Raw genomic sequence first — 26,956 nt, 5'->3', positions numbered from 1 at the left:
TGAGAAATCAAGGACTTACTATTACATACAGTATGTCATCTGGAGGAGGAAATGGCAGCTCACTCCAGTACTCTTGCCTGGAGAATCCCATGGACAGAGGAGCCTGGCGGGCTACAGTCCATGGGGTCGCAGAGAATCGGACACGACTGAAGCGGCTGAGCACGCACGCGCAGTATATCACAACAGATGTCACATTAGATGGTGCTGTGCACCAAAGGAGACATATCTAGGAGGGAGATGCGGAAATTGAGATACACCCACCAGCAATTGGCTATATGGGTCTGGAGCTCAGGAGGCATATTTAGAAGACACCTTTCATTCATTCATTGAACAAATGTTTATTGAACACAGTCTGTGTGCCAGGTACTGTGCTGGGTGCTGGAAAACACAGTCCCTATCTCATGAAACTTGTCTGGATTTAGGGAAGGCTGTGATTGGCTATAATCTGTATGGACACAGATAAGATTCCCCATGGGTGTGTGTGTGTGTGTGTGTGTGTGTGTGTGTGTGTGTGTGTGTGTGTAAAGAACCCCCAACATTTCAGGGAGGGCAGAGAAGAGCTGGGAAGGGAGCCTGACCAGAAGCAAACAGCCTGTAGCAACAATACCCAGAAGGGTGCAGCTCCAAGAACAGGAGGGAAGCTGGTACCACAGGAAGCTAGGGATTGAAACAGGCCTGGGCCTGGCATCCCGTGTCCATGAAAGCAAGCTCCTGGCAGAAGTGCAGGCGGCTCCCGCACAGAGAGGAGGGTGGAGGAGGGGGTGTGCTAGGAGGAAGTGAAGACAGGAGACAGAAGACAGTTTTCGAGAACTGTGGCTGAGAGGGAAGGAAAGAGAAAGAGAGAGGGAGGGAGAAGTCAGAGGTCGGTGGAGGGAAACTTTAGTCGTCTGCAGATGGAAGGAACCAGAATGTGTTGATAGAAGAAGTCTGCTCAGGGATGAAAGTGAAAAAGTAGGGGAGTGATGGGGTCTGGGGGACCAGAGGGAGTAGGGGGAGCCTTAGAGAGAAAGAATGACTCCATGTCAGGAAAGGCTACAAAATTTGAGGGGCTTGGGGCAAAAGGAAAATGCAGACCTTCTTGTTCAAAAAGTACTAAGAATTCAAGATGGTGACTCTGGGTACCTGGATGGGGAAGGAGCAAGAGGCTTGTTTCGGCCAAGCTGAGACCTCAGGCCACCTGATCGACACACCCAGTCGGGGGTGAAGGGGATGGTCACCGTCACACTCTTCACCAAGATCCCACGAGGTGAGCAACTGGCCTCCACCTTCCCTTATGCCTGCGCCCAGCTTTCTCCAGTGGATCCTGGACGTGGGTAGGAAGGGCGAGGCCGAGTGGTTTCCAGAGGGCCGAGGGGTGTAGGTGGCTAAGACCTTCTCTCCGGGCAGCAGACAGATGGCGGGAGGTGTGAGCGGAGTCTCCAAGCCTTGGCACATGCAGTACTGTCCCTTGGGGCTTTCTTTACACAGCTCAGGTCCAAAGATAAAATGATTAGGAATTTCAGCAAGGGGACCTCAGAGCAGCAAGGACCCCGGTGGCCTGTCTCTGAGCTTCAGCCCTGCCCCACGTCCACTTTAGCAAAAGATGAGGGATGCTGATGGAGGCAAGGAGTGGGCAGAGATACAGCAGAACCTTCTGGAAGCGGGGATTGGGTGGCAAAAATGAGGGAGGGAGGAAGGAGGATGGAGGAAGGGCTTGAGGAAAAGAAGGCTGGGATGTGTCCAGATGCTTAAGTGTCTGTGGATTCGTTTCCTACTGCTGCAGCAATCAATGCTACAAATCGAGTGGCCTGAAATACAAAAATGTGTTATCTTTTAGTGCTGGAGGTCAGAGGTCTGAAATTGGTCTCACTGAGCTGAAAATCAAGATGTCAGTAGGGCTGTATGCCTTCTGGAGACACAAAAGGAGAGTCCGCTCCTAGACTTTTCTAACCTCTAGTGGTTTCCTGCCTTCCTTAGCTCCCGGCTCCTTCTTCCACCTTCAAAGCCGGCAGGGTAGCATCTTCAAATCTCTCTCTGACTCTAACTCTCCTGCAACCCTCTTTGACTTATAGACCCTTGTGATTCTATCAGCCCATCCAATTAATCAGGATAACCTCCCGTCTCAAGGTCAGTTAATTAGCAATCGTCATTCCATCTGCAACTTTGATTCTCCCTTGCAGTGTAACATGTCCACAGTCCCCAGAGATTAGGATGTGAACATTTTCAGGGGTCTGTTACTCTACCGACTACAGTCTTTAAAGCTGCTTTGTGATTACAAAAGAAAATCTTCATGGTTCAAACACAAGCATGTTTATGGTTTACTTCAGAATCCAGAGGTCAATTTGATCACTTGGTGATATCATCAAGGATCCAGGCTCCTTTTCTCTCTCACTCTGCCACGTTCAGAACACTATCTTTCTTCTCCATGGTTGTCCCCTCATGATCACAAGATGGCTGCCAAACCACCAGACATCACACCCAAAGCAGAACAGAAGGTGGCAAAGGGGCCTTTCTTAACTCTGTCCTGTTTGATTAGAAAGGAGAACTATGAGCTTTCTCCTCACTTCCATGGAAGAGAGGAAGGAGAGACAGACCAGATATGTTGACCAACTCAGGCTGAATTTACCAGCTGAAATCAGAAAATGCCAATTCCCAGATAGGGTGGGGCGTCAGTGTATAGGAGTGAGGGGTCTGGGTGGCCAGAGTCAGAGACTGGTCTCTGGGCTGGGTTCAAAAATTATTCTGTGGCCAGGGCTAGGGGTGAGCATGTGGCTGAGGTAGATGTGCAGCCAGGATCACGAATAGGTCCACAGCTGGGTCAGGAATCAGTCTACAGCTTGAGTCAGAAGTCATTTTGTGGTTGGAGTCAATTTTCAAAGTAGAAGTTCGTTTTGTGTTTCTGTCTCTCTCTGCATTTTGGTCTCTCTTGTTTTGCTCTCCTTCTCTGGAAAGACCTGTCGTATAATATATGTGAATATATGATGAGAAATGCATGATATAAACCTGTGCAAATGTACAAACTCTGATTCTGCGTGCGGATGGCTTATAGAAGTGGTGTGGACACATACAAATACAGTCGGTGGGGTCATTCCTTCAGGACAATTTTTGTCTCGGATTTCTATTGGTCCAGTCGGCCCATTAAATTTAGAATGTTATTATTTCCTTTAATTACATTTTATGCCCTCACTTGGGCTTCTCTTGTGGCTCAGCTGGTAAAGAATCTGCTTGCAGTACAGAAGACATGGATTCAATCTCTGAGTTGGGAAAATTCCCTGGAGAAGGGAATGACTACCCCCCACCCCCACCCCCAGTATTCTGGCCTGGAGAATTCCATGGACTGTATAGTCCATGGGGTCACAAAGAGTCAGACACGACTGAGTGACTGTCACTTTCACTCCATGACACCCACAGACCCATTCAGTATAACAATAACGCTAGGGAACATTCTGAAAGCACTATGTGCAGGCAGCTCGTTAAGCCCTCCGTGTATGAATACATTTAACTCTAACATCCATGAAGTCAGTACTATTATTATTCCCATTTTACAGAGGAGGAAGGAAGCATAGACACCACGACTGGCTCTGAGCCACACCGCTGATCCTTGGAGCACCCTGAGTTCCTAGCCGAAGTCAAGCTCTTTACCAGGTGCTAGAGGAGATGGAGGAGAAAGGCAGGGATGAAAGAGAGGTGAGGTGGGGAGGGTGGAGACACCCCAGGTCTAGTTTTCTGGGTGTGGCACCTCCGGGGGCACTGACGCAGGCGCAGGGCAAGAATAGGCCACTAGGGGGCAGCAAGAACCAAGGAGCTGGTCTCCAGCCCATCTGTTCTCCCCTGGCCTCGTGTCCTCAGCTCTTAATAAAGCTGGGAAAGGGTGGGATTTTAAGGAGGATCTGGCGCTGTTCTACCGCTGTCAGGGAGCTTAGGCAGGTTAATCACAAGAGCAGCTGGGCGTCGCCTGGCCTTCACCCATCAAGACATCCACTCCTCACCCCACCACTGCGGGCTGCCAGGGAACTTCTTTTATCCATCTTCGATGGGAGGAAACTGAGGCCCAGTCACACAGCTCCGAATTGGCAAAGGTAGGTTCAAAACTGAGGCAGGATGAGTGCAGAGCCCCTTGCTTCTCTGGGTCTCAGTGTTCTCACCTGTAAAAGGGGTAGAAGAATCTAGACAAACGGCAGACAAGAGTGGTTAGCAGTCGGGGTACATCATGGAAATGTCTCACCCACAGGTCTCTGGCTGCTGTGAGGATCCAGTGAGATCACGCCTCTCCTGCAGTGGGGACTCAGAAACTTCTAGCTGTTTGTGTGGGTGTGTGCCTGTTTAATTAATAACTTTCGTGGGAAAGTAATGTCAGAAAGGTTATTCAACAGGATGTTAACAGAGATACACCTTTAAAAACAAACATACATTTGGGGACCGCCCACGTGGTGCCAGGTGCCTGCGCGGGGGATGGGATTTCCGGTGGTTTTCACTTTCCTATTTATACCTTTAGGTTTTCTCTGAATCAGAGAAGGCCAGCACGTGCCAATTTAGTAATCAGAAAAAAAAGTGGTAAGTAGGGGTTTTTTTTGTTTGTTTTTTGTTTTTTTTGTTTTTTAAACTAAAGTGGAAACAGCCCCCACCTTGCCATCCCCACCCCCCTGGATAAATCTTTGCAAAATCAAGGCTGGGGGTATGCGGAGTTGAGTTGGAGAGACCCTGAATTCAGTGTCTCTGGAGGTCTCTCCAGGTTTTGAGAACTTCCTAAGGGGCACGCCCAGCCCTCTTTGGTGCTGCTGCTGTGGGACCTCTCTCCTGCTCTCCACACCTCTGGTCAGGACCTGAGGGGAATGGTGGGAAACTCACACTGCTAGCATCTCCCTCTGCCCACACTGGCTGCCTACTTCTTACATGACCGGCCGTCTCACGCTGGTCCCACCAGATCCATTAGACCCCACCCCTCCATAGCTCTGGGCCAAACATTTGAGGCAGTCTGACCCATTTCTCTCCTTTCATCTCTCCAGACCAAAATCCTGTCTCCTCCACACTGAGGCAATTGATAAAGTTGTACCTTGAGCTCTAATAATCTAGCCCTGAACTGTCCTTACTGTAATCACCAGCCACCTGTGACTATTTAAATATTAATTCAATAAAAATTAAAAAAATCAGTTCCTCAGCTGCACTAACCATATGTCAAGCGTGTAACAGCCACAGGTGACTAGTACCATGGTATTGGACAAAGTGAAAGTTTCCCATCATGGCAAAAATTTCTGTAGACACTCATTTGTGTTGCTATAAACCCCTTCCTGATGTCACACAGAGTAGGACTCTATGGGGCCATCTGGGGACAGAACCCTCCCCCATATCATCTGCTGTTGTTCCTCTCTGAAGTCCCAAGATAACACTTCCTCAGCTGATTTATGGATGCTAAAACCACCACCAAGTGGAAGAAATTAACTGCTTGATACAGATGAGCCCCAGACTTACGAGCGCCTAAAACTTGATACCTCACCAATCAACCAATCAGAGAATAGTGCATGAGCACCAATCAACCAATCAGAGAATAGTGCATGAGCGGATCACACACCCTGTTACTCCCCACTCCCTCACCTGCCCTTTAAAAATGCTTTGCTGAACCCCTTCGGAGTTTGGAGAGTTCAGGGTTTTCTGAGCATGAGCCACCCCGCTCTCCTCGCATGGCCCAGCAATATACATTTCTCTGCTCCAAACGCCAAAGTTTTGGCTTGTTTGGTTTCACTGTTTATTGGGCGCGTGAACTTGAGTTTGGTAACACTCTAAGATTGTTCCTTGAACCAATATCCTCTCTTTTCTGATTCTGTCTCTAAAAAAACATAAAGTAAAAACTTTGATCCACGATCATAATTTGAGAAATTTATTTTTGCTTCAACAATTGCTCTTCAGGAGTAATTACTCAATTGATATTTCAGCGAAGGAGTGAATCACCGGGCCTGGTGTGAGGAAGTCCTGACCACAAAGCAAATTTGGAGAGACAGCAGTGAGCAACAGCTGGAAGCGAGACCGAGATCGAATGCGGGTTTCGGTGGTGAGAGTGCTGAATCCTAACCACTAGACCACCAGGGTCTAGCTCTTATCTGCCTTGAAAAAAATTTTGACAAGGAGACAGAAAGTAGAGAGCAAAGTAAGGCGTTTATTAGAAAAGCAGAGTAACATGCCGACATACGAGCTTAGAGAAAGTCATGCTTCGGGGACTTTTGGAGTGGGACTGGAGCAAACCACTCCAGTATCCTTGCCTGAGAATCCCCATGGACAGAGGAGCCGGGTGGGCTACAGTCCATGGGGTCGCAAAGAGTTGGACAGGACTGAGTGACTAACTGTAACGCAGAATGGCAGGTACCATTTTGTGCATGTGCAGTTGAGTTCTCCCTGACCCCAAGGATGAGGAATTTGTGACTTCTTGATCTTTTACCCAAGCAGGGCTTAATTCCCCATTACTGTGATCTTCAAGTGTTCCCAGAAGGCAAAGTCCAGCTATTTACACTGTTCCTGTTGTTATTTCTATCTGAACTATAAACAGGAGGCTGGCTGTAAATGTCTAACCCAGAGCCCATCTATTCCTGGCTTCAAGAAATATGAACAGGAGGCTAGTTGTAAGTGTGTGGCCTGGAGTCCATCTGTCCCCTGCCTCCGAAGGAGTAGGCAGAAGCTAGAGCGTGAGGGTGGAGGGCAGGGATGGTCTTCTGTGTCAGGATCAGCCAATGGCAGCGGGGGTTATTGGGGGCTTCCCACGGAGGTTTGGAGTGTCTGCTGGGAAAAAAAAAGGCACAACCTAAAAGTTGAGAATTATTTTTCATTTGGGGACATTACCGAGAACTATGTAACCACAGATAGCTCTATGTAGCCTCTCAGATAGCTCTGAGGCTCTGTTCCAAAGAGGTAAGGGAGGAGCCAGCATATACAGGCGTTTTTGCTGAGGGGAAAAAAAAAGTGTAGTCAAACATCAAAAGATTACTTCTAATTACAAAAACAGACATCTCAAACTAATGATTTTAGTGTTTATGTATGGGAAGAAGCAAGAGTCTGGGCTTACTGAAATTACTCCTTTGATGTACATCTTAACTATTTCGGGCCAATATCCTGTTTTTCTTCATCCTGAAAACCTGAAAGTGGAGAATTATGTTTCATTTGGGGACATTACTGAGAGCTATATAGCCAGAGACACAACCTCTCAGATAGCTCTAAGGTTCTGTTCCAAAGAGGTCAGGGAGCAGCCAGAATATACAGGAGATTTTGCTAAGGGGAAAAAAAAAGATGCAGAGGAACATCAAAAGATTACTTCTAATTACAAAAACAGAATCTCAAACTAATGATTTTAGTGTTTTTCTCTGTATGGGAAGAAGCAAGAGTCTGGGCTTACTGAAATTACTCCTTTGATATACGTCTTAACTATCTAGGGCAAATATCCTGTTTTTCTCCATCCTGATTTCCCTCGGGGCTCCCTGGGATGGAGGAAGGGGGTAACTGTGAGAGGGTAACAGGCAGGAAGGCCAGGGGTCTCCAAACGGAGGAAATAGGCTGCAAGTGTCTATTAAAATTCTGTGTTGCTACAACACCTGGTCCTCCTGAACTTAACTTTTCTCAAACCTTGAGCTGACCAATGTGTTTTTCTTATGGAAATGTTTTCCTTAAGCTATGTTAATGAAATTACGTATTTGCTTTGGAATTTGCCTTTCTTCAAAATGGTTCCACCTAAGATCAGCTTTTGGCCGATAGTAGCTCAACAAACCAGTGTTCATATAAATTGTTTATGGCTGGGGGATGTCATACCTCGTGCCATCCTATCTCAAAATTGCATATTGTGGGAGAGGGGCCTGGTGAAACTCTGTTAGCCTTGAGGTGCATCTCTTACCTGACTCATAACTTTCTAACAGACATAGACTCCGGGAGCTGGTGATGGACAGGGAGGCCTGGTGTACTGTGGTCCATGGGGTCGCAAAGAGTTGAACATGACTGAGCGACCGAACTGATGAGACAGACATAAAACAGCTTGCTAAAACTAGCTGGGGCGGGGGTGGGGGGGCACTCTCTGTTCCCCTTCTGATGTCTGTGTCAGAAGCTTTCTCTGTCCCTTTTTATATCTTAATAAAACTCTGCTGTATAAAAGCTCTTGAGTGATCAAGCCTGGTCCCTGGTCCCACAGTTAAATCTTGGGAGATCACGAATCCGACACTGCTCACCAGAAACCGTCAGCTGCTGTCACTGATGGCTTGATGGTGGGCAGCATTTGTTATTTACTAGACTGGCAGCTGGGCTTCCCTGGTGGCTCTGACGGTAAAGAATCTGCCTGCAATTCGAGAGACCTGGGTTCGATCCCTGGGTTGGGAAAATTCCCCTGGAGGAGGGCATGGCAGTCCACTCCTGTTCTGTTGCCTGGAGAATCCCCACGGACAGAGGAGCCTGGTGGGCTACAGTCTATGGGGTTGCAAAGAGCTGGACATGACTGAGCGACTAAGCACTGCACAGAGTGGCAGGTACCATTTTGTGTTGACTGAAATGGCAGCATTTCTTTTTCAGTCCATGAGAGGAAGCCCAGAGCAGTGGCTGGGGCTGAGAATGCTAGATATCTTAAGGGTCAGCATGGGGTCTCACCGATAAAATGGCTCATTATGTTGACCTCGCAAACAAAGAATAAAGCACAGTGATCTGTGAGACTGACCAAATCGCCCCAAATGGCATCCTGTTATCTCACTGGCGCCTGTCTTCTCAAAGTTGCGAGACCACCAGATTCCAGACCTCTGGCTACGTGACCATCTCTGTTTGGTAGTTAAAATAGAAAATAGGAGTCCTGAATGGTGGTGGCTAAAAGACAAGGAAGGGAAGAGCCCGCGAAAATAGAAGAAAGGAAGGTCAAAGGAAGGTCCAAGGACTGGAGTGAGGACCTCAGGTAGAATAAACAGCACTCCTGGTTAGCCCAGTTTACATAGGACAGGCCCAGGGGGGGTGGAAAAAACATAAAAAGAGGAGCCAAAGGGCCGGGGCTCTCTCTTCTCTTCGAGTCTTTGGGTCAGCATTCCCTCATGCCTGGAGGATGTATTTTCTTGCAATTTTCTAAATAAAACTGAGCTGTAACAGAGCTGTAACATGGTCTGTCCAAGAGCTGTGACACACCACAGGCTTTAATGTCCGTCGCTTCAAATTTTTGTTGAGATGAGACAGAACCGAGGAGATTATACGCGCCTGACAACTCCTTCAGAGAATTTTTCATTGGTGGGGTATAAGAAGGACTCCATCATCAAAAAAAAAAAAAAAAAAAAAGGACTCCATCAGAAAGGGAGAACACTGGTTCTGCCTAAGAGCCCATTATCCTCTTTTCCCTCTAATAAATTTCCTTTTCTTGCCTGACTGCCCGTCTTGCTCTCTGCTTCTCTGCACTCACCTTATAGCAGCTTGTACCTTTTTTCTCTTATCATCTGTGCCCCCGCTCCAGGCTGGAGTAAACCCAGGAGAGGATGAAGATGGTGATAATGTAGATTATCTTTAGGATGACCTTCCAATGCAGATTTTGTTATCCTTCCTATTTTACAAATTAAAAAAAAAAGAAGAAGAAGACGACACAGGCAGATAAAGGAGACAGAGCAGTTATAGAGTCTGGACCTTAACAAGACCCTAGGGATCCCTGCCTAATTTTTTTTTTTTTTTTTTTATCCCTGCCTAATTTGAAGAACAGTGCCTGGAAGGTCAAGATCAGATTTTAAGGGAATTTTAAAAAATCTTTTGCAAAGAAATTCCCAAGAAAGACCCTGGCGGCCAGCCATTCCCCTGTGCTATAATTTTATTTATTTATTTATTTCTGGCTGTGCTGGGTCCCCATGCTTTTCGGGTTTTTCTCTCGTTGTGGTGCGCGAGGGCCACTCTCTAGTTGTGGGGTGCAGGCTTCTCATTGCAGTGGCTTTTCTTGTTGCAGAGCGCGGGCTCTAGGCATGCAGGCTTCAGTACTTGTGACTTCCGGACTCCAGAGCCTGTGCTCAGTAGTCGTGGCATACAGACTTTGCTACTCCCCTGTACGTGGGGTCTTCCCGAATCAGACACGAACTCCTGTCTCCCGCGTTGGCAGGGGGATTCTTTACCACTGAGCCACCAGGGAAGGTACCCACCCCTGTGCTAATCAACAGATTTCTGGTGGGAATCACTTTACTCCTGAGTGAGAGTTGTCAGCAACGAGGATGTTAACCACCCCAGCGGCTGTTGTCAGGAGGAAACTTCATGCTCCACTTGCACAAGGTGAGAGGGAGTCCTATTGGAGGAACACCTCCAGTGCCTCCACTTCCTCTCCTGGACTCCTGCTTATGGATGGACTTCATTTTGGGACTGGGGAGACTGAAGAGAGATGTGTCTACTGGACAGTGTTTCTCAGTGGGTGGGGCTAACGTGCACTTAAGCCAAATATAAATTCCTTCCTCCAGCCCTGGCTGACCTTATGTCTCACAACTGTTCCCGGCTCACTGCTGTAGCTGATCTTTCTATATGTGAACGTGCCAAACTCCCTGTGCCTTGCGGCCTTTGCCCTTTGATCTGTTCTCTGCCTAGAATACTCTTCCTCCAGACCATCCTGGTTCTCCTAGTCAAGGAGGGCTCAGTTCAAATGTCACCTCCCTAAAGACCTCTGTTAATCCCCTCCCCCCCATCTCAGACTCCTATTTTCTTCATAGCACCTTTCAGGGTTTGTGGGGTTTTTTCCTTTTGTGTATTTATATTAATGTTGGTCGCTCAGTTGTGTCTTTCTGCGCCTCTGTCGATGGAATTCTCCAGGGCTACCCTGGTGGCTCAGACAGTAAACAATATGCCCGCATAGCAGGAGATCTGGGTTTGATCCCTGTTGGGAAGATCCCCTGGAGAAGGGTATGGCAACCCACTCCAATATTCTTGCCTGGGGAATCCCATGGACAGAGGAACCTGGCCAGCTACAGTCCATAGGGTTGCAGAGTCGGACACAACTGAGCGACTAACAGTTTTACTTTCCATGGAATTCTCCAGGCAAGAATACTGGAGTGGTAGCCGTTCCCTTCTCCAGGGGATCTTCCCGGCTATTTTTAAAATTTGGCTGCACTGGGTCTTAGTTGCTATATGTGGGATCTTTGATCTTTGTTGCAGCATGCAGAATCTTTAACTGTGGTATGTGGCGTCTAGTTCCCCGAGCAGGGATTGAACTTGCACTGGGAGCCCAGAGTCTTAAACATTGGACCACCAGGGAAGTCCCTCCTTTTGTCTTTTTAATATCTGTCTCTCCCGCTCAACTGTAAGATCCGGGAGGGAAGGGACTGTTTCCCCACACCCAGCACGGTGCCTAGCTCATAGCAGGTTCTCAGTAAATATTGGTGGGATGTGTGGCTTTCCTGCTCTCTCTGCTTCTTCCTTCCCTGTGTTAAGATGGAGAAAGGGAGTGGGGAAGCCAGAACAGTGACCTCCCACCAGCTTCTCTGAACCTGGGAGGGTGGATTTAAATCCGAATAAGAGATTGGACCTCTCTGGTGGTCCAGCGGTTAAGCCTCCACACTTCCATTGCTGGGGGTGTGGGTTTGATCCCTGGTCAGGGAACTAAGATCACAGCATGTGCTCAAGGTAAGGAAAAATAGATGGGAAGTGTCTCTGTGTAGTTCTCCATTCCAGTTTCCCAAAGCCCAGAGGATTCTATAATATGAGCCTCAGCTCACAAGTTGGGTCTCACAACATCCTGGAGAGAGAACGAGTCAGTCTCAATTCTGTTGGATTTACAACCCAACCAACTCTCCAGCACTCACCCGAGTGTTTTCTCTGTTGGATGCTTAGCTTTAAAATTCGATTTTCTAAGATGACTCACAGGCTAAGTGAATCAGAGCTGACATTTGAGTTAGTGCCATGCTGTTCATGAGACGGTACATCGTGGTGGTTGGGAACCCTGCAGTCAGACCTGGATTCAAATCCTAGTTCCCAGACTTTCCAGCTGTGTGACCCTGAGCTAAACCTCAGCCTCTCTGGGCCAGATGCCTTATCTGTAAAATTGGGATAATAACCTGCTCGCTAGAGCTGTGACGTAGTCAGTGGATGGCACTTAGCATGTTGCTTGATCCTAAATACTTTTATTTTAAATTGTTACATTTTATTACAAAGCTCTCTTGAAGACAACAGATGCAGAGGACTAGTTTGGGTTCTGTCGCTTGCTGCAGCTTGCTGCATGACCTTGGGCAAGTCTCTTTCCCCTTCTAGAGCCGTTTCTCCATCAGTAAACTGTGTGGGGGGTGGTGATTCAGGCAGCTAAAGGGATAGATTCGGGTTCAGCACAAAGGAGAGAGTTCTCACCAATATCAGGCTACATGAGAGGTAATGAGCTCCCCATCACCTCTATTGTGTATTACGGAGAATGCCAGAGCGGAAGGAATTTCAAACAGCCCCTCATTTTGCAAGCATGGCAGTCAGGGCGGCGACTCAGAAATATAGAATGATTGCAGACAAAGGAGCTTAATTAAGATCCCCTGCCTGCACGTCTGAGGCCCACACCACACACCGACCACCCAGATGTCAAGCACAGATCACCTACAAAGGGCCTGGGCGATGGAGACCCTGCATGGGCTCAGCTTCAGTCGGCTACTGGCCGAGTGACCTTGGCAAAGTAGCAGCTGCCAGTACAGCCCTGCCTGCATCTCCTCCCTGTGACAGAGGCTGCTCCAACAGCCCCCTACTCTCAACCTGAGGACTTTTTCCTGCAGCAGCTGGAAGTGCTGGGGAGTTAATGCCCCCGGACGCAGCCCTCAACCAAGCATAGGTGGGAGTGTGTGGATAAACAGCCCAGCTCCCACCTCTAGGCACGCACTGTGCCTGGCTTTCTGAAGCTCCCAGCGGCTGAAGCAGCTGTTGCCTGCTCTGGCACTCTGTGATAACACCTCTGTTGCTTCCTGCCCTTCCCTGATCCCTTCCCCATTCTCTGAGCAGGGCTTCCTGGGATCACCTCCTATTTCAATGAACTTCACTTGAATCCCAGTCTCGGGGAAACCCAAGCAGAGACAGCAAGTTACTTAACCTCTTGGGCTGGTCTCAGTTCCTCTGGATGGGAAGATTCTGTGAGTTAATAGAGATAAAACACTTGCAAGGATGCCTGGCAGGATGTTTGTTTAATAAATGGCGGGGTTGGGGAGCGGGGGAGAGGGGAAGGAGATAAAGAACCTTTATTTATACAAAACTCTGTCTCTTCCCATTCCACCCTCCTCAGCAAACACAACACTGAGTGATGAAATAAATTTTGAGATGCACACAAACAAGCATTCCTCAACCTGAGGTGGGAGTTGATGATGTGCGGGTGATGTGCCTGGTGTCAGCGTCTTGGTTGCCCCAGCTCGCTGGATCAGGGCGCCTGAGCCACCCCTTCTGAATCAGTGATGACAGCAACGGCATCCATGGGGGCACACATCTGCCCCAAGGTCGCAAGGCATGCTTCTTCTGGGGATCCAATGCTTAACAGGAATCCCAGACTTGCGTGGGAAGCTGGCCACAAGCTGTCACGTCTCAGGAATCACAATTTATCATGTCCTTGGTTAACTCTGCTTAATTAAACTCCCCTCTGCAGCTCAGACCTTGCCCCCAGCGTCAACTTCTGTTGAATGAATAGACATCTCTGGGCAGATGACCACCCTTCCTGGACCTCAATTTCCCAAGGCCTCCCATGTCAATTCCCCTGTTGGCTTGATGAGTTTCTAGGCTCAGCATCCAACCTAGAGAGATGATGGTAGCTACTCTAGAGTCTGGGCAAGAACTGGGTAACAGAGCAACAGAAGATGCCTTGAGTGTGACAGGGATAGTCCGCTGGTGCACCTGTGAACCAATGAAGTGGCCAACAGCTTGTGCACAAGCCAAGGTTCCCGGGGAATCTCCAGATGACTGCAGGTGCCTCTGTGGGCACAGCTGCCTGGAGCCCCCCACTCCCATGGTAGGTGGCGAGCCCAGGCCAGTGAGGGGAGCAAGGGGTGTCCGGTCCCTGTAGACCCAGCGTCTGACAACTTCATTCCAAAGTTCCCAGAGTCTTCCGAAACTCTGCCAGCCTGGCGGCCTTCCGGGGGAGGCATTTCGCAGGCCTGATTAAGGCCCCCACTCCCCTGCAGACTTTAGCAAGGAACAGGCACGCACCTAGGAAGCGTCCATGCATGTGGGCCCTGGGGAGAGCACAGCCGCCACTGCAGGAGTCTGGCCTGAGCTCTGGGCATGGCTGGGGGCATTGAACAGAGGGCACTTCCCCTCCTCTGAGACACCCAAGGGTGCTAGGGAGGCCGTAGAGAAGCTGGCCTCCAGTGGGTCCCCCTGGGGCAGGGAGTCTGGGGCCTTCAGAGGACTCAGCAGGGGTGAGGACCTGTCCCCACAGCAGCAGCCGCAGCAGGGGCTGGCCACAATTTGCACCTTGCCAGCTTCCTCCTGGCCATGGCACTGCTTCAGGTGGCCACACAGGTGGCAGGTGAGGGCTGAGTAGACGATGCCATTGCCCAGGTCGTCCCTGAGGGGGTCCGTGGCCAGCACCGGGGCGAAGAGAGATTTCTGTCCATCATCTCCCTTGACTGCTGGCTCCAACTCAGGCCACTCTGAGTCCTGAGGACTGTGAGGGGGGTCCACGTCCAGTCCGAAGGTGAACAGGGGGATGGGAATGGGGGTAGAGGTCCCGGGGCAGCCAGAAGCGAGGCTCTGGAAGGGTTTGTAGCCCCCTTCCTCACTGCTGGGCTCAACCCCAGAAGTTGCGGGGCAGCTGTCACTGTTGGCAAGCAAGCTGGAGAAGGCCTTGTAGCCAGCCTCTTCAGAGGGCCCGAAGCTGGCCAGCCCGCTGTCCTGGGCACCGCCCTCCTTCACCGCCTGCACAAATTCCCGGTAGCCGCTGCTAGGGGCCAAGGTAGGGCCGGGGGCCACGCTGTGCTGGAGGACCCTCTGACGCAGGATCAGCTCCCAGGTTTCTGGTTCCGGCTGGGGGGCGGTGGGGATGTCAGGGTCCCCTTCCCCCAGGTGTTCGGCCAGCTGTGGGTCCGAGTCAAGCTCTCCAGGGCCCGAGGACTGGCTCAGGAAGGTGCTGAAGCTGCGGTAAGCGGGGTTGTCGGAGATGATGGTGGGCATCTCTGGGAGAGCCAGGCCGGCTGGGTTCTGGGTCGGAGTGGCCGGAGGACTTGACTCTGGGTTCAGAGGATGTTCCTTGTCCTCAGACGATGCCTCCTGGGGCCCCACCCTTGGGAACTCGGCCCAGGGCTTCGGAGCACTCTCATTTTCTAAAGGGGGAAGGCAGGACTCCCCCACACCTTGTGGACTAAAGCCCTCAGTCTCATCTCTGAGAAGGTGCAGAAACATGCTCTCTGTCAGCCGGGCCACGATGTCCTCCCTGCCCTCCTGGAAGAGGCCCCTGCTGTTCTCAGGCGATGGGCAGAAGCTCCCTTTATCTTCTTCCACATCCTCTTCTTCCTTCTCCACTTGGGCCTCAAACAGCTCCACGCACCGCACCACGCTGATGCTCTCTGGCCGGAGGATCGTCTTGCTGACCTCCACGGGGCGCCAGGCTACTTTCCCAGGACCCTGGGAAGGCTCATTTCTAGCAGCCTTGGAGAAGTCTTCATCCCTGTCCATGCCATGCTCCAGTAAACAGGGCAGGAGCTTGGCAAGACAAGTCTTCCAGTGTCTACAAAAACAAAGTTTAATCGGAGTTCACTTTCTCCTCTTGAAAAACTCCTATTCACCCTTCAAAGCCCAGCTCAAAATCACCCTGAACTGATGGGGAGACGGGCTGGGACCTGGGACCCTTTGCTGCAGTGCTGTAATGCTTGCACTGGAACAAACCTCTCCTTGAGCAACAAAATATTAAGAAACTATATGGAAGTAAGAATAACTGCGTGCATGCTGCAGTTGGGGCAAACGATGGACAACAGATACAAAAAGACCCAAAACCTCAAGTGCCACTTTTGAAGAGCTGGGAGCAAAACGGTGTTGGGAACAAAAGCAGGGTACTGTGCATACCCCCGGCATACCCCATCACCAGAGAGTCAGGCAAAACACCTACACCACCTCTCCACCCCAAGCCCTGGACACACCCCCGCCCTCACCCTATATAGTGAACCAATTCGCCCCTTCCTGGGTAGTGAGCAAGGGAATCTGTTACTTGTTCTCCACCCCCACTCCCCACTGCAGCAGGGGCTCCAGTTAAGCCTTGCCTGAATTTCTTGTCTGACCTCTAATCAACTCCCCAGGTGGCGATAGTGGTAAAGAACCCACCTGCCAGAGCAGGAGACATCAGAGATGTGGGTTCGATCCCTGTGTCAGGAAGATCCCCTGGAGGAGAGCAAGGCAACCCACTCCAGTATTCTTGCCTGGAGAATCCCTTGGACAGGGGAGCCTGGTGGGCTCCAACCCAGTCCCCAGGGTTGCAAAGAGTCAGACACAACTGAAGTGACTTAGCAACCATGCACGCACGCACATGCCTTGCTTTTTACCGCCATCAGCCTTGCTCAGGACAGATTGGGCATCCCAAAGGGGTTCACTGACCAGCCCCCACCACCAATGAACCTCAGGGGGCTCAGCTGGCAGTCAACCTACTCAGACCACCCCTCCCCCTGCCACCCCTCAAAACCCAGTGTCATAGGACAAGTGCTGAACACCCAGGAAGGAAAGGCACACATCAAGGGGAGTGTGACTCCAATTTCAAGATGGGGCCTCCCACCCTAATTCCAGCCCCTTCCAAATCCACATAGGCTATAATCTAAGTTCATATACGTACGGGCACTTGGCTGGTTCCTGGCCTCGAGACCGCTTCCGCCACAGTGGCATCTAAAACACGGAGAGAGCCAATGACACAGAGCAGACAGGCCTTCCCACCCAGCCTGGCATCCAGCGATGCTCAGAACCTGTTTGCCTCAAGGAGACTTGACATCATCAAGATTTCCAAATTTGGGGATGATTTGTTATACAGCAAAAGCTAACTGATACATAAATGATGCTATGTGCTGTAATATTCACTTCCTGTGAATTGTCTCAGTGAATTCCAACATCAGCCCTGTTATAACCACTACTATAACCCACAGGAAGACACTGAGGCTCAGAGAAGTTAAGCAACTTGTCAAGTCTACCCTGCAGGTAAGTGACAGTGAGGGTTCAAAGCCAGCACCACTGGACTCCAGAGCCTGCCTCAGGGTTCCTGGAGAACTGGGGACTCACAGACCTTCTGTTCTAAACAGACTTGTATCCCCCCTACACCCCTTCCTAGAGACCCCTGATGGTGCTCAGGCAAACTCCATGTGGCCATTGCACTGGGGGAGCTGGCCCCACTCCTAGCTCAGGAGTGTCCATCTGGACGGCCTCAAGTATTCCTGCTCCTTACAGGTGAGTGGTTTATGAAAGAGGCTGTGATGTAATTCAAGTCGATGAGAATGGAGGGATTTGCTGGCGCTTCCTGGGGCAGTTTCCTGCTCTTAAGAGGAAGAAATGGAAAACTTGTTCCCTCTTCAACTCCTTGTGACCTCCTGTCCTACATGGTACAAGTACTTCCCGAGGAGACGATATGCAGAGGACCTCAGAGACCTCTGAACAACAACCACAAAAAAGCAAGAAATCCAATTCCAGAGGACCCCACCCCCCAAGCTGAAAGAACACTCACGGAAGCCAAAGAAGGGGAGTGAAAGCCTCTAGCTGTTGACTCCACCTACCCTGAAATCTTCCTGACCTCCCATGTGCAACCCCCAAAGTCAAGGGATATCCTTAACACCCCGTGTGTCTTGAATTGTATTTCCCGATACACATGACCCAAAGCATCCTCACCCGCCTCTTCTCCTACCTGAGAATCCTGAATGACAACAGCCACGAGGGGGCTGTGGGCTGGGTTAGGGATTTGGTCCCACCATTCTTTCTTAATCCTAAAAAAGAAAGGACAAGTTGTTGCTCCCTGAATCACTAACAGGTTGATGTTCTTCCCATAAAAAAAAAATGCATAGTCACCCAGACTCATTAGGGCTCAGAGATCACGCTGATAGATTTTTGGCTCCCTCGCCCTCACCCTGTGAAACAGGTTCTACCGCTAACCCCACTCTACAGATGAGGAGACTGAGGCCTGGGGAGGTGAAGTGACAGCCGGGGGGCATCAGAGCTGGGTTTGGGTCCAGCACTTTGCTACCCAGAGTGGAGTTCCTGATGCGGCCACCTCCGCCCCAGAGGGAACAAGTCCCTGGGAATTAGGGGAGACCCCAGCGACAGAGGGGTGGTGAAGGCGCGAGTGGTGAAGAATCCGCCTGCCAATGTAGGAGCCACAGGAGATGTGGGTTCAATCCTTGGGTCGGGAAGATCCCCCAGGGGAACAAATGGCTACCCACTCCAGTATTCTTGCTGGGAGAATCCCACGGACAGAGGAGACCGGTGGGCTACAGACCACAGGGTCACAAAGAGTCGGACAAGACTAAGCAGCTGAGCACAACACACATAAGATGCAGAGAGAGGATCCTGGGTTTCCCCTTCAACAGCCTTTACTCCGGAGCAGCAGAGGACACAGTGCCAAGGAGAAGGCTGGCGTGGCCGGAGAGGCCGAGGGATTCCTCCTCCCTTCCTGGGTCAGGGCTGGGTGGGAATCTTCTCAGATTGCCTCTGAATTAGCCTCCACCCACTCCACTCAGCCAGTGACCACCTATTTACTGAGCACCTACTAGGCATCGCTCACTGTGCCAGGCTTCAGGGGACAAGACAGGCAGAAACACCTGCCCTCACAGAACTGGCCTTCTAGACGACGGAGACAGACAGACAGATGCGGAAATGACTATACGACATCATTCATTCCTGACAAGAAGTGCCAGGAATAAAAGGCGATAAGGGACTAGAGAGGGATAAAGAGTGTGATACAGGAAGGCCTCTCTGAGGAGGTGGCTTCGAGAGGCGACTGAAGATGGAGGAGGTGTGGGTCTCAGCAATGCCTGGGGAAAGGGCTTTCCTGGCAGAGAGCACAGCGCATGCAAAGGAGCCGGGGGAAGAACTTGCTTGGGTGGGGGGTTCAAAGAATAGCAAGGAGGTTGGAGAACTAGAACACAGAGAGTGGGGGTGGAGAGGACAGACGATGGGGAAACTGAGGCTCAGAGAAGGGGAAAGACCAGCCCGGAGGGCTCAGAGGTATCAGCGACAGGCGTGGAGAAGGGAGCTTGCATTCCCTGCACACCTACTGTGTGCCTGGCAGACTGTGGATACTCACTCACCATCAGCCCTCCACCATCGCCCTTCCTTATGTGGTCAGCTTGGGCCCATTAGTCCCATTTCAGAGGTGGGAGGACTGAGGCTCTGAGACTCCATATTCCTAGGGCCCATGCTCATTGGAGACAAGGCTCCTTGCACCCAGGGCTCCGGGACTCTCTTAGGACTCTTGGGACTGATGAAATAGGGACCCAAGGCTGAACAGAGGTTCAGAAACTTGGTCATACAGTTACCAAGTGCCAAGGCCAGGATCCGAACCCAGGTCTCCTGATTCTGCAGGGCAATCATCTAGAATTCCTGTCTGTTACCACACGGTATGATCCATCTCCCTTCTGCCAAAGGAAGGCCCCATGCCCAGCTCCTGCCCACTGTCAGGCCATCACCCCTCAGAGGGACCCTTCCTGGCACCCTTGGAATATCCCCCAGCTCATTCTGGCTTAATTCCTTCAGAGCAAGGGTCACTACGGAAAACAGCCGTGGTTCCTTGTTGGCCTGGCATCTTCTGCCTCCCCAAGGACACAGGGTCTCCCTGTCCGTTCAGTGTCTTGCACAGAGTAGCTGCTCAGGAAATATCTATCATTGAATGAAAGGGCTGCAAGCTGTCAGATGAGAGGGGAAATTCCGGCCCACTCCACACTCCAGGGCGCGGAAGCCCGGGACTCACTTGATGACGCTGATATAGCAGGACACGCACACCGCCAGGATGATGACGCAGGAGATGCCGACGCCCAGTTGGAGGCGCTGTTCCAAGGTCTCCCCATTGTCTGGAAGTGGAGGGAAGCCGTGAGCCTTCAGGGTGCCTCCCAGAGAAGGAGACTGAGGCCTCAGGACGCCCCAAAACCCTGCGTGAGCTAGCTGCCGCGTCAGCCCTTACTCCCCGCTCTGAGCCCTCGCCACTCTGGCCTCCCCGCTGTTCCCTACTCTTCCAAAGCTCAGGGCCACCTCAGGATCCTGGACTTGCCACTCTTTCCTGAAGCACTGAAGTCAAGAGCAGAGACTTGGAGTTGGATGCCCTCAGTTCAAAGCCTGACTCTGTCAGAGACTTGCTGGCAACCTAGGACAAGAGGCTCACCCACTCTGGGCCTCAGTTACCCTATCTGTACAATGGGATTAATAACCACTTAACTCATTGTTGTGAGGGTTATGCAAGTTAATATACACGTGAAGCAGGGCCTGCATGTCCATTCACAGAGCTGGCCCCCCTCTCCTTGTTCACTGACAGGTCAAGAAAGTTCTCCCCCACCCCTTCTCTAGTGTCGCCTTCTCCCAGCCCTTTTCCCTGCTTAATTTCCTTCTTGGACTTACTAGATCTAGATCTCATTTATATTTATGTTTACTCATTTATTTTCTGTCTCCCCCTCGAAAATGTCAGTTCCACAAAAACAGGGATTCTTGTCTATTTTGTTCACCACTGATCCCTCGGCATCTAGCGCTGGACCAGTGTCTAGTATGTAGTAGGAGCTCAAGAAATATTTGTGGCAAGAATGAATGAGTGTCCAGCACGTGGTAGCTGTCCCACACAATCGATTTCCCTTCCTTTCTCCAGGTCAAAGGGGAAAAGCAATTTGATAAAACTTTCCCAAGCACTTACTATGTGCCTGGTGCTATGCTGGACAATGGACATAGACATGGAGCAGGCACCACCCATAGCGCTTACAGCCCAGAGCTGGGGACAGATGGTCAAGAGGCATCGATGGAACAGGATGAGTGATGCTGAGAGGGGTGTGTGGTGGGTTGGGGTGGGGTACCTGCCACTCACCATTATACCTAGCACTTTGAAGAGCTCTTCCTTCAGTGAGTGTTCCCAACAGCCCTTCCTTCTCCCCATTGTTCACATGATGCCTCGGGCAGTCTCTCCCACCCTACAGCTGTCTCCCTTTCTTCTTTGCCAGGCTGTGATGTGCCCACCCTGAGGTTTGGGCCAGTCATGGGCCCAAACTACTCCGGTTTCCAGGCATTTGAGTTCCCAGCCTCCCTTGCAGTTGGGAGGGGCCATGTGACAGTCCTGGCCGATGAGATGCAAGGGGAAGTCCACTGGGACTGGAAGGTTTTTGCTTCCTGATGAAAGGTGCACGGGATGTACTCCTTGTGGCAGCCTTCCATTTCCTTTGGGCCTGGGACATGAGGGTGTTTGCAGTAGAGAGCCTGGGGCCATGAGGTGACAGTACTTAAGGATAAAATGCTCCCGTGCTAGGGATGGCAGAGGAAAAGACAAGACTCTGGAGTGACATCACTTAGCAGCAATATTCATTGGTTAAACCTCATTTTTTTTTTTTCTTTCTTTTTTTGGCCATGTAGTGCAGCTTGCGGGATCTTAGTTCCCTGACCAGGGATTGAACAAGGGCCCTCAGCAGTGGAAGCAGAGAATCCTAAAGACTGGACGGCTGGGGAATTCCCCTGTAAGGCTTCATTTTATGTGAGATAATTCAGTATCTTTACTGAAAAAGTCGCCAAGTGTTGTTTAGGGGAACAGAGTACCAGATGAGGGACTACATTTCCCAGAACCCCTTGCAGCTATGTGTGGCCATGTGACCAGTTCCACCAATAGAACTTGAGAGGAAATGATGTGTGTCACTTCTTGCTGAGGCTTTTGAGAAGCAGCTGTGGTCTCCCCACTCTCATTCCCTTTCTGCTGGCTGGATTCAGATGATGGCAGGGCCCTAAGGCAGGGATTCTTCACTTGGGGACTTCCAACATGGTTGCCATTAGAATTTAGGGGTCTGGGAGCTTTGACGGGAAAGAAATGATAGCTTTATTTTCACTAACTTCTTTTTTTATATATAATTTTACTTATTGATTTATTTATGGCTGTACTGGGTCTTCATTGCTGCACAGGCTTTTCTCTAGTTGCAGGGAGTGGGAGCTACTCTTGAGTTGCAGTACACAGGCTTCCCACTGCGGTGGCTTCTCTTGCTGTGGAGCACAGGCTCTAGGGTACGCAGGCTTCACTAGTTGCGGCTCCTAGGCTCTAGAGCTCAGGCTCAATAGCTGTGGCGGAGGGGCTTAACTGCTCCATGGCATGTGGGATCTTCCCAGATCAGGGACTGAGCCTGTGTCTCCTGCATTGGTAGGCAGATTCTTTACCACTGAACCACCAGGGAAACCTTCACTATCTTCTGAAACCTGGCGTTTCCTCCCATTAGGAATGGAGAGAGCAAGCTACACTGATAACAGCATCAGTCACTCAGGCCCCAACAGGAATCCCAGGTATTCTCTTATCACCCGACGGCAGGAGTACCATGAAATATCCTTTAAGCTCATCTACTTTGAAATGACAGTATTGATGAGAACTACCACTAGATCCTATTTTTAATGTGTTATTAAAGAAGCCTATATTCTCAGATAGCAACTATATTTTAAAATCTTTTTATAATCACATTTCAATACAATTAGGTTTCCACTGAAATCCTCTGTACTTTATTTCATACATTTAAAAATATCATTCTGGCTTGGGGTTGTCAAGGGGGAAAGGGGTGTGGGGGGTGGGATGAACTGAGAGATTGGGACTGGCCATATGCACACTACTTTAAGTAAAAGAGATAATCAACAAGGACCTACTATATAGCACAGGGAACTGTACTCAGTACTCATTAATAACCTATATGGGGAAAAAACCCTGAAAAAGAATAGATATATGAGTGTTCATAATTAATCACTTTGCTGTGTGCCTGAAACTAACACAATATTGTGAATCAACTATAAAAAATACTGAGATGAGGTCCACAGGCTTCGCTGGACTGTCCATGATACAGAAAGGCTAAGAATCTTTGTCCTAGAAAATGATGGAGCCACAGGGAGGAAAACCAGCTACGGATCAGCAAAGTTCATGTTGAACTGTTACCTGAGCAAGAAATACATTCCTATCGTTTGTTAAGCTGTGGAACTTGTGGGTTTGTTACTGTAACCTACCCCACACCCTGACTGTTATACCACATCAGTTGGAAATTCTGTTACTGCAGTTAGAGGCCTCTTATGATATGGAAACCAGATATTGAGCTGGGGTAAGTGGCCACAGAATGAAAGTGGGGAGCAGAGATGCTAACTGCTGAGAGTTCCCTGGTTGCCTAGTGGTTAGGGTTCCAGGGTTTCAATAGAGTGACCCGGGTTCAATCACTGGGCCCTCGTGGGGAAACTGAGATCCTGCAAGCCGTGAGGCAAGACCAAAAATAAATAAATAAATAAACCACCCCATACACACTCACAAACCCCCCCAAAAAACAGAGAGACAGAGAGAGATGCTAACTGTTCCGAACTCCTGGTAGGATACTCACAGTTAAGCCATTTGGTGCTAGGGCTCCACTCACTCCAGGTGCTGTTGTAGCTCTGAGCCCAGGCCTTCACCCGTGCGCTGTAGGAAGCTCCAGACTTCAGGGTGCTGGCCGCGACACGGAGGCTGTACCCCAAGTAGGTCACGTTATAGATTCTGAACTGGTGGAAGAAAGGGAGCTGTCAGTGCATCTGCTTGCGGGGAGGGCAGAACCAGCTCCCTCCCGGGCTGCTGTCCTTCGCTGACCCCACAGTGCTGAAGAGCCACCAGCCTGGGTATTTGGTTATTCCTCCAACTCTAGGCCTCTGCCAGCTTCACGACAGTGACCAGAATCAAGCAAGATGGGTCACGGAACCGGCTCTTCCCCTACCCCTGCACCCCCTCATTGATTAGCCATTTGATGTTACTGAGGCCAGCTGATGAACCCTTCTGGGTTTTAGTTTCCTCATCTGTAAAATGAAGGTAAGAGTTCCTACTGACACTTTCTGGCTGTGTGACCTTGGATAAGTGACATAACCTCTCTGGGCCTTGATGTCTTCTGTAAAATGGCGATAATAAAAGTGTTGACCTCCCAGGGCTGTTGTGAGGATTAAGTGGGTTAATACAGGTCAGTACTTCAAACAAGGCCAGGCATGCAGGGAGCACAAGAGTGATCTTTCTGAGCACAGAGAGAGGCCAGCATGCCTCTCTCTCCTTCAAGGGCCACTCTAGAGCCTCCCCAGTCAAGCCCAGAATCAATGGCCCATCATCTCAGCCTCGCCCAACCAAGCCCCTCAATGAGAAGGAACTTCCAAGATCTGCTCTTAAGCGAAAAGGGCAGGATGAAGACTAGCACGTGTTGTCTGTTGGCTTTGACGTTAAAAACAGGAAGGGAGAAGGCTTAATGATGGTGGCAGACAGACTCTGAGATGGCCCCGTGAGCCTCACCGCATGTCACGTCCTTGGGGCATCCCCTTCCCGCTCCTTGCCTGGGGAGGGGGATGGGGGGCACGTGACTTATTCTGAATCAACAGAATATGGCAAAGGTAATGATTACGTAGGGACCATACGGATTCAATTCCATTATGGAAGACTAACTCCAACCTGCCAGGAGACTCTGGCTTTGAAAAGGTCACCAGGGTTAAGAACTGAGGGTGGCCTCCTGCTAAAGGCCAGCAAGAACCCGAGGCTCTCAGTTCAAAGCCTACGAGAAATTGAATGTTGCCGACATCACAGGAGCTCAGAAGGAATCCTGCAGCCAACTCATGTGTGTGCACCTTTGAGAGACCCTGGGAAGATGACCCAGCTAAGCCACGCCCAGGCTCCTGACCCCCAGAAACCCGGGGCAATAAATATGTGCTGTTCAAAGCAGTCGTGTTTGCAGTGGTATTATAATGTTTGCTTGCTCAGTTGTGTCCAACTCTCTGAGCTCCTATGGACTGCAGCCCGCCAGGCTCCTCTGTCCATGGGACTCTCCAGGCAAGAACACTGGAGTGGGTTGCCATGCCCTCCTCCAGGGGACCCTCCTGACCCAGGGATAGAACCTGCATCTCTTACGTCTCCGGTGTTGGCAGGCAAGTTCTTTACCACAAGCGCCACATGGTCTGTTGTAAAGTGAGCTGAGGGGAGGTTGTACACAAAAAGGAAGCAAAGTCCTAACAGCCTGCTGGAGAAACTGGAGGGCAGCTGGAACTTTCCAGGGAAGCTGGGGATGGGGTGGAGGTGGCAGGAGGGGACCCAGGGCAGGCAGAGAAGAGCACTCTCATTGTCAGTGTCCCTTTCTTTCTAAATTGCAGTAAACAGGAAGCAGCAGCTGGAGCTGGTTCACAGAAGGAATCATACACCCGAGAGAGGAGTAGGGAATTGAGAAATGTTTTACTAAGAAGTAAAAAAGAAATCGAGCTTCCAAGGAACTACTTGCGGTACATTTGTTTTCTTTAACAAAAGGGCCAGGTGTTAGGGAGACTGTTCTGAGCAAAGGATCCTAGGGGGAGGGGAAAATAGCACAGGCTCTGGAGTTCAAATCCTGGCTTCAAATGCCAGCTTGGCCATTTCCAGTGCTGGGGCTCTGGGTGAGTCATTCCACGTCTCCAAGCCTCGATGCCCTCGTCACTAAATGGAGAGACAAACACCTCTCCACCTTCAGGACTTTCCCAGCCATTAGTCACAATACACATCATGCCTGGCACATAGCAGGCACTCAAGAAATGATCATGAATATGGCATTCATGGCCCTCGGTAGGCTTGAGGCCTCATTTTCTGCCTTTTCACGGTACACACTCCCACAGCCCCATAATCTTCAGATATGCCATGAATTTTCATACTGCCAAGCCTTCTACCTGGCCTATCCTCTAGCTAGAGAACTCCTATACATCCTTCAATGCCCAAGCCAAAACTCCATTACAGAATCTTTTCCAGAAATCATCCAGGATAAGGAGTAGCTCCATCTCCCAAATTTCACAGTGAGTTTCTAATATTTTTAGAATTGATCCCACCAGTCTGAGCCACAGCTGGTGTTTGCAGTATTGTAGCAAACAGCTGGACGCTCACCCAGCATCTATACCACTGGGGTCAGGTACTCAAAGCTCAGGGTAGGTAGGCCTCTGTCTCCAGTTCCAGGGTTAATTCTCATTGGTCTAAACCAATCATGGTTATTTCATTCCCTAGCCTCTGTCTGATTGGTTAAAGAGGAGCATGTGACCATCTCTGGCCAATGACTAATGAGGGGAATTCTTGCTGGCCCAGTTCTGTCCTTGGGAAGAGAAAGATGGGGGAAGATGTCTCATTAACTTCTGCCCCACCAACAAAAGAAGCTGGAAATGGAATTCTGAGGCCTGGGGCAACCCCGAGCACCTACATGACCACTACGCCACAGCCCAGGCACATTGACTGATTCTGTCTGCTGGTTGGAGTCTGGTGCCAGGTTCCAAACCCAGCTGCATTTCAGCCAGCCCAGTCTCTGTTCCCTGTTCCCAGAACTTCCTTTGGGGAGCCACCCCTCCCTCATTCTCGGCCCATCTGATCTGGGTGGGGTTGACCTGACCGGCTCCAGAGCAGGGAATATAATCCTCCCCTAGCCAGTGTGAACACTGTATCAGCATCCCCCTCCTGCCTACAGCCTATGACATGTTCAGAGATTGGCATGTGGTCCCAGGCAGGTAGCTGATCACTGGCCCCAGGACTTTTACTGGGACTATCTGGAGAGAAGAACTTTTCCCACTGTGGCTTTAAGGCCGGAGCTTCTATTGGGCATATAGGCCTCTACGTGAGCAAAGAGCCTGCTTAAAAATGAGGCCAAGGGCCTCCCTGGTGGCTCAGTAAGGAATTTGTCTGCCAATGCAGGAGACATGGGTTCAATCCCTGATCTGGGAAGATCCCACGTGCTGCAGAGCAATTAAGCCCATGGGCAACAACTACTGAGCCTGTGCTCTGGAGCCTGGGAGCCACAACTACTAAAGCCTGAGAGTCCTAGAGCCTGTGTTTTGGAAACAAGAGAAGCCACCGCAATGAGAAGCCCGAGCGCTACAACTAGAGAATAGCCCCCGCTCCCCACAGTCT

The 26,956-nt window shown here is 50.3% G+C and overlaps 1 protein-coding gene and 1 long non-coding RNA gene across 8 annotated transcripts in view; one reads left to right on the top strand and one right to left on the bottom strand.

Moving 5' to 3' along the window:
* Nucleotides 1-1,011: 1,011 nt before the first annotated feature.
* LOC122702080 lies at nt 1,012-7,900 on the top strand. 3 transcript variants are annotated; one of them, XR_006343175.1, is made up of 4 exons: nt 4,215-4,340; nt 4,475-4,533; nt 5,910-6,025; nt 7,872-7,900. It is a non-coding gene; the product is annotated as an uncharacterized LOC122702080 (long non-coding RNA). The 3 variants fall into 3 exon arrangements; XR_006343176.1 differs by lacking the exons at nt 4,215-4,340; nt 7,872-7,900 and adding an exon at nt 1,012-1,246 and having other exon boundaries at nt 5,910-7,061; XR_006343174.1 differs by lacking the exon at nt 7,872-7,900 and having other exon boundaries at nt 5,910-7,061.
* A 5,166-nt stretch (nt 7,901-13,066) lies between these two features.
* Nucleotides 13,067-26,956, bottom strand: part of IL4R (interleukin 4 receptor) — a 50,745-nt gene continuing 36,855 nt past the window's right edge. For all 5 annotated transcript variants that reach the window (XM_043914562.1, XM_043914561.1, XM_043914564.1 and 2 more), the window contains exons 6-10: nt 23,424-23,580; nt 19,817-19,916; nt 17,759-17,837; nt 16,706-16,755; nt 13,067-15,613 (exon numbers count right to left, since the gene is read on the bottom strand). In XM_043914562.1, the coding sequence (XP_043770497.1) occupies nt 14,095-15,613; nt 16,706-16,755; nt 17,759-17,837; nt 19,817-19,916; nt 23,424-23,580 (1,905 nt within the window). In that variant the 3' untranslated portion in view covers nt 13,067-14,094. The remainder of the gene's footprint in view (nt 15,614-16,705; nt 16,756-17,758; nt 17,838-19,816; nt 19,917-23,423; nt 23,581-26,956) is intronic.

The sequence above is a fragment of the Cervus elaphus genome, chromosome 10, assembly GCF_910594005.1.
Source record: "Cervus elaphus chromosome 10, mCerEla1.1, whole genome shotgun sequence".
Classification (NCBI taxonomy): Eukaryota; Metazoa; Chordata; class Mammalia; order Artiodactyla; family Cervidae; genus Cervus; species Cervus elaphus.
This window is presented reverse-complemented; position numbering and strand designations above follow the sequence as displayed.